The sequence below is a fragment of the Nothobranchius furzeri genome, chromosome 1 (assembly GCF_043380555.1).
Source record: "Nothobranchius furzeri strain GRZ-AD chromosome 1, NfurGRZ-RIMD1, whole genome shotgun sequence".
Taxonomy (NCBI): Eukaryota; Metazoa; Chordata; class Actinopteri; order Cyprinodontiformes; family Nothobranchiidae; genus Nothobranchius; species Nothobranchius furzeri.
This window is the reverse complement of record NC_091741.1, coordinates 95130904-95147121: the sequence shown is the minus strand read 5'-3', so window position 1 is coordinate 95147121 and position 16218 is coordinate 95130904. Positions and strand designations below refer to the sequence as shown.

Sequence of the window (16218 nt, the reverse complement as noted above, 5' to 3'; positions counted from 1 at the left end):
TTTCGCAAACATGAGAAAAGAATCGATCTGTTTTGTTTTTCTCCTTTCTTCTCTTTTCTATCATCCTGCTCATTTCTTTGTCTGAGCCTCTTCTCTTCCTCCTCCCTCCCTCTTTTTCATCCTTTTGTTTTTCCTCTCCCCATCATTACAGTCACTCAGAAGCAGGGCTCAGGCTGAAGAAATGGATGGTGTGTCTTTTTATAGAAGCAGGGAAGGAGGGCAAACCAAAAGTGAGCTAGAGGGAGTGAGCGAGAGAGAGAGAGCAGGAACAGGAGGAGGGATGTGAGGAGGAGATAAACCTCCGTTTCCACCACTCCTCTGCTCAGAGACAGTTGATGTTAGAAAGCAGTACCGCTGGACAGAAACACAGGATCTTGAGCAACAAGACAGACGGATTCAGGTTTTTGGTTGCAGGAAGACAAGAGAAAAGAAAAGATCAAGAGGAAATAAAACCCACCATCTTTTACCAGGTGAGTGCAAAGATTCAATTCCTAGGAATTGTCCCATAATTACTGAGAACAATATTATCTGTGTAAAAGCCTTGAGCTGGAGTCATTTTTAGACACTGTGTGCCAAAGGAGTGACCTAAATTTAGTCGTGGTCACACACCTTGGAAGAAACCAGGAGAGGGTGGAATCTTTGGTTTGGGGTTTGAGATAAAAATGTGTTTTCTGAGCTTTACTCGAGGTGAAAATATAGGCTGGGATGAAAATAGCCATCTGTTTATGCAGCATGTTGTTCACACTGCCTCTCACAGAGGGAAGAGAGGGGGAGACGTTTGTTAGTTAAACTTGATTCATGTCGTGTGTGCTTGGAGGGGGTCTTTTGTGTCCGATTATGTCACAGGAACAACACCTTAAGGTATTGAGGTCAAACGAGGGCTTGAGGGTTGGAAACTATTATGTTTTGTGAAACGTTTCTTAAGGCTTTAGCTCAGATCTGAGGAGGGCTGTTGATCAAAGGTTTGAATATGTGGGAGGGCCAAGTCAATTTCTGGTAAACAACGTAGATAATAAACATTTCAGTTTGTTGAAAATGAACGCAGATCCATCCCAAGACCTGAATTTCACACAGCCTGCACGCCCCCAACTCTAAAAAGTACCTCTCCTCTCTGGTTTGTCTTCCAGCCATGCGGCCGCGGTCCAGACTTCTGACCAAGGGGAGAAATATGCTGCCCACAATCCGAGAGGGCACCGAGGAGACGGCAAATTTTGTAAACACATTCCAGTTTGGTGACAGCAGCCAGGGAGTTTCATCAGAGGACTACCTTATCTCCATCTGCCACCTGGCCCGGCCCACCTTCCCCAACAGAGATGTTGCCTCCGAGAAAATCCACACGCGGCAGCAGGACGCGGTGCAGCACAGGCTGAAGTCATCACGGTTCATCGGGACTACTTTAACCTCTTCTAAGGTCAAACCTAAAGAAGAGCATTATGTTGACCTGCAGCAGGAAGACAAAAAAGAACTAAACGGGTTCTGCAACCACGACCCTTTAGAGTTCCTTTACGGGAACCAGAACAACCTTTGTGCCTTGTCGGGAACTGTGAGGAAAGCCTTTGTAGATGGGAAATTTGTGAAGCAACACAGGAGTGTCAGATCCAACAGCAGCCCCCATGTTTCAGGTCCAGACTTCTCCTGCCAGAATGAGAGCAGCTGCCCTGAAATCCTTCCTTCAGTCCCAAATCTTTGCCGAAAGCACAACTCATCCAGATTGGAGGCCAGGAGGATTTGTCCAGAAGCCGAGGGAGAGAGACTGAATCCAGGACTCAAACAGTCCTTCATCTCTCAGTGGATCTCAGACTGCAGGTCAGCATGGAGGGAGGCGCGCTTACGAGCCTGTATGCTGCCGGCCATCTCTGAGGTGTAGGGAGAACATGACATTCATAACGAGATGCCCTAATATCTGTGGGTCACAGCATGAGGCATTAAACACGTGTTTGAAAATGGAATAAAACAAATACAGTTTTCACCAGAACTCTTGATGTTTGATGTTTACCCCTCTAAATGTGTCACCGCTGTTTATACCATCCATTGTTTTTTGTGGCCTGTATGTTTATCGATGAATAAACCAGTCTTTTGATACCACCAGTGTTTTCTCTCAGCTAGTTTGTGCCTCGCCTCGCCTCGCCTGTGGAGACCCCTGAAAAATGAGCTCCACTCTCGCCTCAGCTGGTGCCAGGCAGTGGGGTTTCTATGGTAACAGTCGTGGGATCCTGTGCTGGTAAACATAAGTGTGGAGGAGCACAGACTGAGCAGAGATGACACCACCGCTGAACCCACACAAGAGAGGCAGAGTGTATGGCACAAAACAATAACGGGTCGAAGTGATGCTGTAAAGATTATTTATGACAAAGTAATCCAACTGTAGAACAACCCCACTAAATATTGCCTCAGGTTGTTTTCTATAGAAAACACAAAACAGTAAACAATCTGCACCACTAGAGGGCAGCATGTGTGTTTATTACTCCAGAATAGGATTGGCATATTCAGCACACCACCATAGACACATAAAGGCTGCTCTATAAACCTAGAAAACACTACTTTTGATTTTATGTAGACATCAAACAATTGAATTTTTAAAAATCCACCCAAGTTTATTCACAACTAAGGGTTCAGATTATCCTGAAGAAGTTTTATGTTCAGATATTTTCAGCAAAGACACGTCTAAGTAAACCTCCTGGTCTCATTTCAAAAACCTAAATGTTTTAAAAAAGCACAAATCCAACTTTCCTTTATTGTCACAACAGCAGATGAAAGGCTGTCAGAGCTGTGGCCCCCTTGTGGTGGAGGATAAACATTGCAACTTAACTCAACAGTAACTTCACAAAAGAATGTCTAACTCATTGCCTGCTTCTATGAGGCAAAAGGCAAAGTTTTTTTCTGTATCTGTTTAAGTGTTTCTAATATCCAAGGAATTAATGAATATTTTAATAAAACTATTTATTTCAACCAACTAACCTAAATTACAGGAAAAAAAGTAAATACAAAAAGTATTTCTAAAATGACTGATTTATTAAAGGAAGACAAAAATTCACACTGACCTAATCCAACACAGCAGCGTTGGCTTTGCACAGAAGAAAAACAACACAGTGGTGCAACAATTACCATTTGTTCCTGTTTATGTTTAAAGTGACAGTGTGTATTTTTTTCTGGCGATAGGGGGCAGTAGATACCTAAATTGTTGCAAGCAAGCAGCATTTTTGTGTTGGATTTAGACCTTACCAATGGATGCCCATAGAGTTAAAAAGCCCTGGGGAGTGCAAACTTCAGCAAAATGCCAAGCATTTGCATTTTGTCCTCATGGGCTCCCATAGAAGGGAGCATGGCATCTAATATGGCATTGCCAAGAGACTTAGGCCCACCCCTGTGTATTTTAGACCAGATTTTTATGGTTACATGTTACAAAGCTGTCAAGACTTTTCAACAACTGAGCATCATTTCATTCATTTCAACAACATTTTGATGGATATTTCCAGAAATTAATGTTAAAAACTACACATTGTCTCTTTAAGATGCTTTAAGATATAGGGAAGATAAAAGAAAATGCAGTATTATGTCAACAAGGTGCCATTTATCACTTCATGGTTTATAAGTCTGAGGGTTAAATATCATAAACAAACAAAAGCATCCTCCTGAGAAGTGGTGATGTGGTGAAATGAAAATGAAAACAGCCAAAGTCCTTGGAAGATCTTCGGAAATCCTCCAGAAATATTAATCGGGACTCAATGGAACAAAAAATATTTTGAGGCCATTTTGCAACTTCCATTTTCCTGTTTGGACTGACAAGCTGAAAAGGAGTTTTAGGTCATGACAGTGAAGCAGAGGAAGTGAAAAGACAAGTTTTGAGCTCTGGGCTTTTTCTTTTCAGTGTAAAGCAGAAGGAAAGAAACATGGAGAAACAACGTTTTTGTCTGCTTGAACTGTAACAAAATAAAGATAATTATTCTGTGAATAAATAAATAAATACAGGTAAGACATGCAGTTGCAGAGTTGCCTCACACACACACACACACACACACACACACGTGCACACACACACACACACACACACCTCCCTTTTGTCACTTCCTTTCTCTTTCAACTCTGTCTCCGTGTCTGGTCAGAATTATAAAGCATCCAAAAAACAATAATAAAGTTTTAAGTATCAGGCGTGACATTAAAAGCAGCTTTAATGCTCCACCTGAGAGGAAATGGCTTGTCACCAGCATTTAGACATAAATTCTGTTTGCTTCACAGCCAGACAGGACATGGAAAAAAAAATGATTTTTTTATAAATTTCTAGATGACACAAATATCTATAAGTGAACTAAAATCCACAAGTAAAAGTTACCTTTTGTTATCTATTTATTTATTTATTCTGCAGTTCTCAGGTCACTGTCTTCTGATGTCTGATCCATAGAAAAGGCAACTAAAATAAAAGAAATGTTTCATAAAGTTTTAAATTTTGACTTAGTGAAAATTCTGTAGTTTTTCTGAAAAGCTGATGGGTCAGTGGGCCCCAGGGCAGCCATGGCTACATGTCGCTCATCATCACCAGTGTGTGTGTGTGTGTGTGTGTGTGTGTGTGTGTGTGTGTGTGTGTGTGTGTGTGTGTGTGTGTGTGTGTGTGTGTGTGTGTGCGTGTGTGTGCGTGTGTGTGTGTGTGCGCGCGTGCGTGTGCGTGCGTGTGCGTGTGCGTGTGCCTGTGCGTGCGTGCGTGCGTGTGTGTGTGTGTGTGTGTGTGTGTGTGTGTGTGTGTGTGTGTGTGTGTGTGTGTGTGTGTGTGTGTGGCGAATTAAACTTGTCATTTGTTTTAGGGACAACAGAGCGTTTTTATTAAGCTTAGAGGTGAAGAGTGAAGCTGTCTACACATGACCGTGATAGTTCATCCTGTGTACTGCTGTGAAAAGTAGTTTTACATTCAGGGACTTACACAGTTGACACGTTTTAATGAACAGTTAAAATAGTTTGTGTGAAGAATATAATTTTTATCTTCTCATGTGGATAAATGAAAAAAATATGTTTATTGCCTTTTTGTCACCTGTGGTCTCTGATTTCTATGTTTAGGACTGCAGGTGTCCAGGGGTGTTTCTCAATGGCAAGGCACCTGGCCTTGTGAGGAGATGTCTTGCGAGGCCAGGCGCCTTGCTTACGAGGACACTGTCCTTCCTCGGTCAAAGAAAACGGTTAAATCATCGACATATATACATCTATAAGTTAAATGGAACAGACTTGCATCACGTGACACGGGAAATGTTATATTTTATTCGTATTAGTTTCACTATAAATATATAACAAGCCTTTTACTTTGTAAATTGTGTATATATTTGTTAAATTAAATATATAAGTGAGTTAATACCTGCTAGCCACCGAAGCTGCAACTACTAAGCAACTAACCGACCATAGATAACTTCTTTGGATCTAAAAAAAAAAAAACATTTTAAATTAGTTGACTAACTTTTAAACTTGAAAATTGTTCCAGAAGTAGCTGCCGGCTTCTGATCCGCCGTCCTTTTGAAAAAAAATTTTTTAACTCAGTGAATTCTGGGTAAATTTTGACCAAGGCTAGGCTACAAGACACCTCCTGTGTATCCTCGGCTAACAAACGGAGAACACATGCCTCAGTAGAACATGAACATTGGAACACGTCCCCACGATGTATCTCCTAGGCAACCGGGGCAGGGCCAAGACATCAAGACAAGGTTTCTTGTCATTGAGAAACACCCCAGGGTCAGGAGAGGCTTTACCTGGTGGTCCTCCTGGGAGAGAGGCCTTCTACTGTTGTCATGTTAATGTTATTTAGTTGTTTGATATTTGCAAATCTAATCATTATTAGGCTTAAATTGAATAAACAAATGTACATTGAAAACACTTCAATGCTATTTTTTCAAAAAGCCAGTTTTTTTTCAAAGCATTTTACCCCCATTTGATGCAAAATAAGTAGTTCTAAGGTCCAATTAACATTAGAAAATGTCCTACTGCATTCAACATTTATAATGCATTAGGTTTATATTAATTCCCAGACAGCAAAAATCATCCGGAACGGATATGGCCCGGAGTCCACAAAAATTCCGGGCCAGATCCGGGTAACGGATCCGGACCGGTGTCCTTTGGCACAATGGGCCTAAACCGGAACGGATCCGTTTTGCCAAATCTGGGCCGAATCCAGGCCAACTCTGGGCCAAATGTGGATTCAAAGCTGTGATTCTGCCACAGTCTGGGCCAGATCCGGCCTGATTTTGGACCAGTTCCGGCCCAGATCTGGCCCGAATCCGGGCAAAATCTGGCCCAGATCTTGCCTGATTCCAGACCAAATCTGGCCCAGATCTGGCCTGATTCTTAGCCAAATCTGGCCCGAGTTAGGGCCAGGTCTGGCCCAAATCATTTTTTTATTTCAGTATATTTTATTTATTTACTTAAATTTAATAATGTACACATAATTATTTAGCCAAAGGCAAAAATAATTGCAATGAACTGGAATGCCTAATGTTTTGATATGTTGTTTTGATAGCTATAGATGAATGTTGCAAATTACCTGACCTAATAAAATACAAATTTAAAGGACAAATGCAACATTTGATTTGACATGTTTATTTTTTTTTTCTAAACACACACAAATAGTCCCAAAAAAGTTAAAAAAGCTGAAAAAAGAACCATTCTGGTTGTTTCAACTGGAGTCTTCAGTGTCCAGGAGGCACCTGTCAAAAACAACAAAACAAATCTTATTAAAAGTTTTTATATGTATTTTGCATTACTTTGCTATTACACTTTATTCAATGAGCCTAGGTTTAGGTTTGGCGTGTTGTTAGATGAGGATAAAGTGTGAACTGTTACGCAAGATGACTGTGGGGTTAAGTGATGATCTTGTAATTGGAAGTTTGTGGGATTGAGTCCTGCTCAGTCTGTCACAGTTGATGTGTCCTTGGTCAAGGCACTTAACTTCTCTTGACTGCTGGTGGTGGTTGGACGGACTGGTGGCACTGGCTTCTGTCAGTGCGCCCCAGAACAGCGGTGGTTACAATGTAGCTCATCACCACCAGAGTGTGAAAGTGTGTGTGAATGGTGAATGACAGGTATGTTGTGAAGTGCCCTATAGAACCCTAGAAGGCAAGGCACTATACAAATACAAGCCATTTACCATTTTCATAGTATTATGTTATGTAAAGGTAAGCTTTGAGCCAAGTAAGTACTTCAACTATGTTTTCATTAATGTTGGTTTGGTGAAAGAACTCCTAAATTATATACAGCTACAATCGTAGCTTTATATCATATATTTATATAAATAGTCTTTAAGTCCCCTTGTGTTAAATGAAAAGAAAGAAATGTTGGATTTCAGTTGGAACACAGAACACATGAACCACTTTAAAGAGTTTTTAGGAGGTGGAGTACGAAGGTCTTGAGGTGAAAGTCCCATTAACCTAAATGATCCACTTTCATGTTCAATTTTCCGCTCGTTCCTGGAGTCCCCTCCCTGATACGTTTACCTTCTATGAAGCCAAAAGGGCCCCTGAAGCCCACCGCCTTGCCTGCCTTCTGAGCCTGATCAATTTTTTTCACAACGCTTGTCTGGATCTCCAGTCCTCCTGGGTCAGGTCCTCCGCAAAGCGGAAGCCTTCTTCCTTGCAGACAGGAGAAGATTTTGTTCGCCTCCATATATCATCTCTCATGGCGCGTCTCACGAATAGAATGATGATTTGTCGCTGGTTGCTCTCCGCCACTCTTCCCACTCTGTGAATGACGTCAACTGCTTCTTCCATTTTCATCTTTAGGTCAGGAGCAATTCTTCCCAGGAGGTCCCCAACTTCTGCTCTAATGTTTTCATTTATTTTCTCCTTTTTCCCCTTGATATGAAGACACCATCTTCTTTTGTATCTTTCTTGGCATAAAACACGATCTTTCATCTCGTCATTATCTTTTTTGAGCAAACTAACTTCTTTTTCCAGAAACTGTATCTTCTTTTTAGCTTCTTGCAGCTCCTCTGAATTGAACTGCACCGACTTTGCAATGGAAGCTAGCATAGCGCTGTGGTTTTGGATTTGTTTGCTAACTTTGTCCATGTGGTCATCGACCCGTTTTCCGAGAGAGTCAATAGCCTTTAGTATAGTGTCAGTTGACGTGTTATCGTCGTTATCATCAGGCATACCTTTGGCTTTTTTCTCCATGTGTGGTTTTTCAGGGGTGTTTCCAGGGGTTGTCACCAATCTGTCCCTCTCGTTGCTGCAGGAATTAGCCGTATCCATCGGGGCTGAGTAGTCATGCTCGATGCTCCTCTGAGTCGCAAGCTGGAGGTTCCTCACTGTCTGGGGTTTTAGGTCCTTGTTTCTCTTCATGTTTTGGGCTGAGATTTTATCAAAGGGACTTTCAAGATTGGAATTTTATCAGTTCAAATCATAGCATCGGGACTTTAAGAGGAGCTCAGACGGATGCGTCTGGTCAGTCTGCCACCTTGCTCTTTCCTCAGATGAGCCGAGTAGTCCCGTCCTCCAGTTCGGGGGCCAGAGGCAAAACGGATGTGACTGTTACGCGGATATGCCGGCCTGAAACCGGATCCGGCGCAGAGTCGTCTGCTATTCTGGGTTACCTACACGATAATACTCTGTAGAAATGTGTTGTGTACCTTTAACCAGTTCATTCATAGCTTACAATTAACACGAACCTATCTAAAGTTAACAAGTAAGTCCTGAAAGCTTCTAGAATAAACTAAATTACTTTACCTGAAAACAGTTGTGAACAAACCCTGCTGATGGAGGTAAAGCTGCTGTAGCTCCTAAATATTCCTGCTCAATTTTCGCTAGCTTTAGCATTTTTCCTTTGCATGTAGCTGCCATCATGGCTGTGATGGGACCTACGGGCCACCGTAGAGGTAAAGGTTAGACTGTCCGAATTCAGAGCCACTGGGTTCCGGTGTTACACCAAATTTTGTGACCCATCACAATTTGTGACCCCAGGGGGCAGTGTTGCATTTTGTTTCGTCTGTACATCCTGAATTGGCATAAAAGAAGATGCTACGTTAAAACCGTAAACTATGTAAGCTTTGAGGAAGTTGTGTGGTGTGGACCATGGTCACACGATATGATAGTGGCCATCACAGAATGTGACCACCTGCATCTCAGTAATAATGCAAATGTCAGAGGTCAAATGCACTTTTTTATAAACTACATCATCAGAGAAATTACCAGAAATGGTTTGTGTGATGTAAAAATCCTTATAACTGAAGTTACAGTAAGGTCACACAATATGATAGTGGCTATCACATAATGTGACCACCTGCATCTCAGTAATAATACAGATGTCTTTAATTTTCACCAAAGATAATAACAACAAAAGGTGTTTCGTGATGTTTGTGTCATTTTATTTCCCTTTTATCTCCACCAGTACATATGAGTGGCATTGGAGTGACAGGGGGAAAAAAACGTAGCTACCAGATAATCTGCAGTGGTTTCTAATAAACTGAGGATGTACATAGATCACAACAATTTATTTCAATAAATGGAAGTTCTGAACATTTTACCTGCGGACCTCACATGTCGTAAAATCAATGTTTAATGTTAGCAAGCATTTCTTGTCAAAGCCCTGGTTATCGCTGCATTTATTGTCCCGTTTGTTTGTAATAAACATTAACAAACACTCTTTTTAATATCCATGGTCCGTGCCGCACAACTTCCTCAAAGCTTATGTAGTTTACGGTTTTAACATAGCATCTTCTTCTTTGTTAAAACCGGGGCGATGGTGGCACAGGAGTTAAGTGCTCGCCCCGTAATCGGAAGGTTGCAGGTTCCAGCCCCGCTCAGTCTGTCGCTGTCGTTGTGTCCTTGGGCAAGACACTTAACCCACGTTGCCTGCTGGTGGTGGTCGGAGGGACCGGTGGCGCCAGTGCTCAGCAGCCTCGCCTCTGTCAGTGCGCTCCAGGGCAGCTGTAGCTACATTGTAGCTCATCCCCACCAGTGTGTGAATGTGTGTGTGAATGGGTGAATGACTGGTTGTGTTGTAAAGCGCCTTGGGGGGTTTCAGGACTCTAGAAGGCGCTATATCAAATACAGGCCATTTACCATTTACCATTTTATGCCGATTCAGGATGTACAGACGCAACAAAACGCAACACTGTCCCCTGGGGTCACAAATTGTGATGGGTCGCAGAATTTGGTGTAACACCTGTTTTAGCGGTCCAGCAAGGACCCGGCCTTGCTAGCCTGGCCTGCCAGACTCGTCCTCTGTTTAATTTTGCACAGAGAATGAGTCTGGTAACTCACAGGCAGAGAGGCACTTGAGGGGCGGGACTAGGCTGCTCAAAAATGACCAATCAGAAAAAAGAAGGAAATCCCGACTGTACCGCACGACGCGGTAGATTTCTAGTTGTAGTAAAAAACATAGTGCCTGGCAACGGCGCAAACATTTTTTATTTTTTTAGAAGAAATGCTTTTAGCACTTCTACTTGTGGTTTTAAAGACATTTGAGTCATTTAGAACAGATAAAAGAGTCGCAGCAAACTCCACCGCTGTCTTCGCTGTTTATGAGAAACTGAGCTCCGCCGTGTGTGACGTCCGTGTCGCTGTAGTTTTTTTTTAGCTGTAGTAAAAATGGAGTCTGGCGACAGCGCAAACATCTTTGTTTAGAAGAAATGCTTTTAGCGCTTCTACTTGCTGTGGTTTTAAAGATATGTTCAAATCATTTAGAACAAAGGAAAGAGCCCCAGCGAACTCCACTTCAGTCATCATGTTTATGACAAACTCAGCGTTGTGGTGTGTGATGTACGATACTCAGCACTGATTGGCTCGGTTAGAATTCTCACGGGGTGGGGTTATTTGAATAGTAGGGTTCACAGACTCTTTCTCTGTGCAGAATTAAACCGAGGAGGAGTCTGGCAGGCCAGGCTACGGCCTTGCTAGACCGGCGAGGACCCGTCCTCACAAGCATCCTGCCCACGGATTCGGTCACACCCTTAATCAAGTTTACACAAACATGTCAAAAAATGCAAAGAAACGGAAAGATTGCATTTGTAAAGACCCATTTATACAGTTAATTAGCAAATTTAAAAAAATATTATTTGTGGGTATAGTTACTTTTTAAGTTATAGTAATTAGTATTATTTAATTGTTTGATTTTTTTTTGTTGGTCTATTAGTCTATATTTTTATCTCAAACATTGATTTTATTTTATTTTATTTTTATTTTATTTTATTATCCCTTCAAAGAGTCTTTGCACTATTTGTTCTAGTGGTATTTTCTTCATTTGTTTTAGTTGTATTTTTTGAGAGACTTGTTCTGACTGTTCCTCTGACTGTGGCACTTTCTTCTAAAACACAGTATAGACCACATTAACATGAAACCAACTAATGTCAGTGCCCTAGCTTATTGTTCCTGTGCGACAGGAAGATAAAGTTTAGTGTCGGTGGAGCGAGACAAACCCGTGCAGCAGCTTTTCACACCTACATCAGCAGACAGGAAAATGTCTCCTCGCAGAGAGCATAGAGGCTCCAGATGATCAGAAACAGGAAAAGGTTTTAGCTTTCTCACTGTGATGAGCACAATAAATGATTAAAACCTAAAATTGAAGGCTTGCTTTGGTGTTATACAACAGTTGAGAGATACTGATACTTTTTTATTTTGTACAGGCCCAAAATAATTTGTATTTTTTACAAATAAATAATGGCCAAGCAGTGGAGCAGTGGTTAGAGCTGTTGCCTTGCAGCAAGAAGGTCCTGGATTTGCTTCCCAGCCAGGGAGCTTTCTGCATGGAGTTTGCATGTTCTCCATGTGCATGCGTGGGTTCTCTCCGGGTACTCTGGCTTCCTCCCCAGTCCAAAAACATGACCGTTAGGTTAATTGGTCTGTCGAAATTGTCCTTAGGTGTGTGTGTGTGTGTGTGTGTGTGTGTGTGTGTGTGTGTGTGTGTGTGTGTGTGTGTGTGTGTGTGTGTGTGTGTGTGTGTGTGTGTGTGTGTGTGTGTGTGCGCGCGCGTGCGTACGTGCGTGCGTGTGTGTGTGTGATTGTTTGTCCTGTGTGTTTCTGTGTTGCCCTGCAATGGACTGGCTCTCTGTCCAGGGTGTACCCCGCCTGATTGCCCATTGACCACTGGAAATAGGCACCAGCACCCCCATCCCCCACCCCCACCCCCCAACCCCTGCGACCCCACGTGGATAAAGCGGGTTCAGACAATGGATGGATGGACAAATAAATAATTAAAAAATAGATAAATTACAAAAGAAATGTGAGGAAATATTTCACCCAGTTTCAAGCCACATGGAAATATTCTTGAAATAGATAGATAGATAGATGGATAGATAGATAGATGGATAGATGGATGGATAGATAGATAGATAGATAGATAGATAGATAGATAGATAGATAGATAGATAGATAGATAGATAGATAGATAGATAGATAGATAGATAGATAGATAGATAGATAGATAGATAGATAGATAGATAGATAGATAGATAGATAGATAGATAGATAGATAGATAGATAGATAGATAGATAGATAGATAGATAGATAGATAGATAGATAGATAGATAGATAGATAGATAGATAGATAGATAGATAGATAGATAGATAGATAGATAGATATAGAGTCCTACATTTTCCCCTATAGTAAAAATGAGAAGTGTAACAGCTCTGAATAGCACAGAGGGGTTGACAGCAGAAGAGATGCTGCTGACGTTACTTGTTCTTCCTAGAACCTACACGGAGAGAGAACATGTGGTTCTCTTAGTGGGAAACATGTTGTACATGTATTTTCCAGGACCGCACATGCCCACTCAACCAAAAGGGCGAAAAGAGATTCAAAAATTAGTTTCCATAGCTCACTTAAAGCACAATGGAGGAGTAACCTTCTCTCTGACTTTTGTTATGATTTTCAAGGAGCAGGCCGTTGGAGCTCTTTACAGCCCCATGAAAGGCAAAAGCTATGAAATATTAAACAGCAAACGAATATAAAATATTTAAACATCTTGAATGTCAGAATGAGATTCTGTTGAATCATGAGTGCACTGAAAAAAATGCACAACTTTTAAAAGTGCTCAGGTTTTGGAGTTTTCCGCTCCTACACAGTTGTTCATGTGACTAGTGTTAAGTCACGCCTGCTGACCACAGGATCACACTTTTCAAGACTCTGCTGGATGCAGCAACGCGTGAAAGTCCCTTTTACTTCTCATTAACGCCGTGGAAGGCCCCCGTTTCTTAAATTAGAGCAAATGGACAGACTGAATGGTATTTGGGTGTATTAATGGGTTTAGTAAAAGGTCTCACTTTGATCTTTCTAGGACGAAAAGTTTAAATTAACATAATAAGTTGTGACAAAAAACAGCCTATATTCACACTGTCTGAAATGTCACTTAACGCCATCACTATTGATTTTAACTGATCGTGGTTAGAGATTTATATCTCTGAGACTTTATAGTCATTCCAGAAGAAAATCTGCAAACATCTGCAAGTTAGCAAACCTGTCTGAAACTGAAATTTAAAGAGCAGCTTTGTAAATGTGTAAGCTTCAACAGCTCTGAATTAAATAGATAGTTCACACATTCTTCTCAGTGGGTTTGAGTAGACTCGTACAGTTACTCACTAATCGGTTTAACAGCTATCCTGAGCCGACTCACTTCCTATCAGATTTTGTTATCTTTATAATGTCTGATTGTTTTTATTTAAACTCATACAACATCAGTTGGGGCAGAAATATGCTTGTACTCCTAATGCATGTGCCTCATAAGGCCTCTGAGGTGTTGGAGCTGTAGCTGCTGATGTTGCTATTCAAGCAGGCACATTTTTGCAGAATTAAAATTGGTTAATCTGGAATTGGCAGTGATGTAGAAGTTTTTAAAAGGTCTTCACGTGTATCACTCAACATCTTGAGATTAGAGTTGTTTTATGGCAACATCATTATCCTACTTTACTCTTTGGACAGATTAGCAACAGTGTTGTCAGCCTTTTTTTTTCTTTTATAAGTGGAAAGGCTTTCCTTATTGAAGGTTCACTGATGGTTTAAGCTTGGATATTAATGCCAAGTGTTTTCAAGTTGGCAGATCTTATCACACTGAAGAGCTAACACAGAGATTGGAGAGTGTTTTTATTTATTGCAGTAAGGGGTGAACTTGGCTTGACTGAATTGATTTAACACATCAATCATTTAAAGGTGTGAAACACTGAAAGCATTTTTTAATTATTGTTTCTGATTATAATTGGTCACTCTGAGTTTTTCATGCAGACTGAACGTGAAAATTATCTCCTACACCTATCTCCTGCATTAGCTTCAGATAGAAAATAGACAGTGAAACTCTAGAATCTGGAAAACCTGACAGATCTTCGTCAAAATGTCACTCACCCACATGGACGTAATGTTTTTTTTGGGGGGGGGGGGACAGGGGGGACATGTCCCCCCCACTTTTTGCAAAGTCAAGTTTTGACCCCTGCGCTATCTACCATCCAAAAACAATATTATGCTATATTAAATTGACACTGGTTGAGCTGTAGGACCAAGCAGAAAACAACCATTAATGTTGAAGCCTGCTTCCCATTAGAACATACTGTAAAGATCCCCCACCCCCACTTCTAAAGTGAAAATTACGTCCATGCTCACCCATCTTGACTCACAACAGGGAAGGCTGTTAGTGGTGGGACTTATGGCTCTTTGAAGGGAGCCGTTCATTAGTCGGTCATTTACCTCAAAGAGCCGTTCAAAGGACTTACTCTTTTGAACAAAGTGGACAAGGACTCTCATTGTTCACTATAAAAACCTGTTCAAAAGATTCCATTTGTTCATGAATGTTACATCACTACTGTTGTTCGTCAAGGAAACAGCAGAGAATGTCTCAGCAAGCAGAAACTAACTGTTAGCATTAGCAACTCCATCACATGGCAAAAATAAACAATCATTGACCAACAAGAGTCTGCTTCTAGCCCTGCAGAAAAAGAAAAACAAACAAAAAGAAAAGGAACACAACAATACAACAGGAGCAAGCTTTCACTGCATCAGCCTGTTGAGGAAATATAAAATCAACATTGTTTTACTGAACAATCACGCGATAACTCGCAATGCATTAAGTGCCAACCACAGCCTTAAGACACATGTTGAAAATGCCCAAGTCCATACTTATGAGAGCACCATGTGAGCACCTGTGTGTGTACACGTGCTTGTATATGTAAGGTTTATCTATAGGAGCCAGGGACGCCTCCATAAAATTTTGATAGGGGTGGCCAGATGGGGCCAAAGAACTTTTTGGGGTGGCACGCCAAATTGGTCCTTGTGGTAACTGTGGGAGAGTTTAGCTTGTGGGGATATGTTGCATTGCTCCTTTATTAATTTTTATGTAAAAAAACAGTTGTTGAGGGTATGCCCTCATGAGAAATTGCTGCAGTAATTTTCTCCAAAAGACTGCTAAATTGCTTTGAAAAGCAGATATTAAACATCAGCGCCAAAAGACACTTCATTTCCCATGATGCTTTGCACACGGAAGCAATGTGAAGACGTCACCGCCTAATACCAGAAACACGTTCTGCGCATGTGCGGGAGCTCATGGACAGCTTTCCCGCGAACTCAGGCTATAAATCATCAACGGAACAAAGAAACTCCGTTCTTTTGCCCAGGATACCTGGCGGTAAGGACACGCTTGTCGAACGCTCTGACTAACTTGAGCACGCGGGAAGTCTAAGTGCTCCATTGGAGCTCACGGAAACGCTGGAAAGCTAAACTACAAGCCATCAGGTCTGTTCAACCGTTCGCTGCGCTAACTGCTGAAGGGAGAACACACAGAACCGGGCTGGAAATCAGCAACTCCCTCAAACTCACGGAGAACGCCGGAAACAGCGGAGAAAGCCATCAAACCGACGGACGACGCCAAACTGCGGAGAAACACGGAGAACCGTCAAATCAAACAGTGAGGGACGCTTCACTGTTCTGGTGATCAGAAACTCATCTCCTTCTCTCTCTCTCCTTCTTTCCTTCTTCCGTTTCCTCTATAGTCCAGAATAAGCAATAAAACCGTGCTATTGCTTAAAAGTAGCTTCGTGTTTTCCTCTTTCGTTCCCAAATACGTCCGTCGGGTCATTTTGAAAGAATAAACTGCTTATTGATCATTGTTTGGTATCTTAAAATGTTTTCTGCTATGGCCAAGCAGTTAAACTAAAAAGATATTATTCGTGATTAATCTTTGGTGAAGCTTCATGATCATTTTGAAGTGTTTTGAGTGAATTTAAGGTTGAGTTACTTATGATTCTAAGTGCCTTGGAAGTTAAAGTGCAAGT

The 16218-nt window shown here is 41.5% G+C and overlaps 1 protein-coding gene across 1 annotated transcript; it reads left to right on the top strand.

Moving 5' to 3' along the window:
• The first annotated feature begins 315 nt into the window (after window positions 1-315).
• si:dkeyp-72g9.4 (uncharacterized) lies at window positions 316-2088 on the top strand. The gene is made up of 2 exons (XM_015944676.3): window positions 316-470; window positions 1128-2088. The coding sequence occupies exon 2, from the start codon at window positions 1130-1132 to the stop codon at window positions 1865-1867; it is 738 nt and encodes a 245-aa protein (XP_015800162.1). The 5' UTR covers window positions 316-470; window positions 1128-1129; the 3' UTR covers window positions 1868-2088.
• The last annotated feature ends 14130 nt before the right edge of the window (window positions 2089-16218 follow it).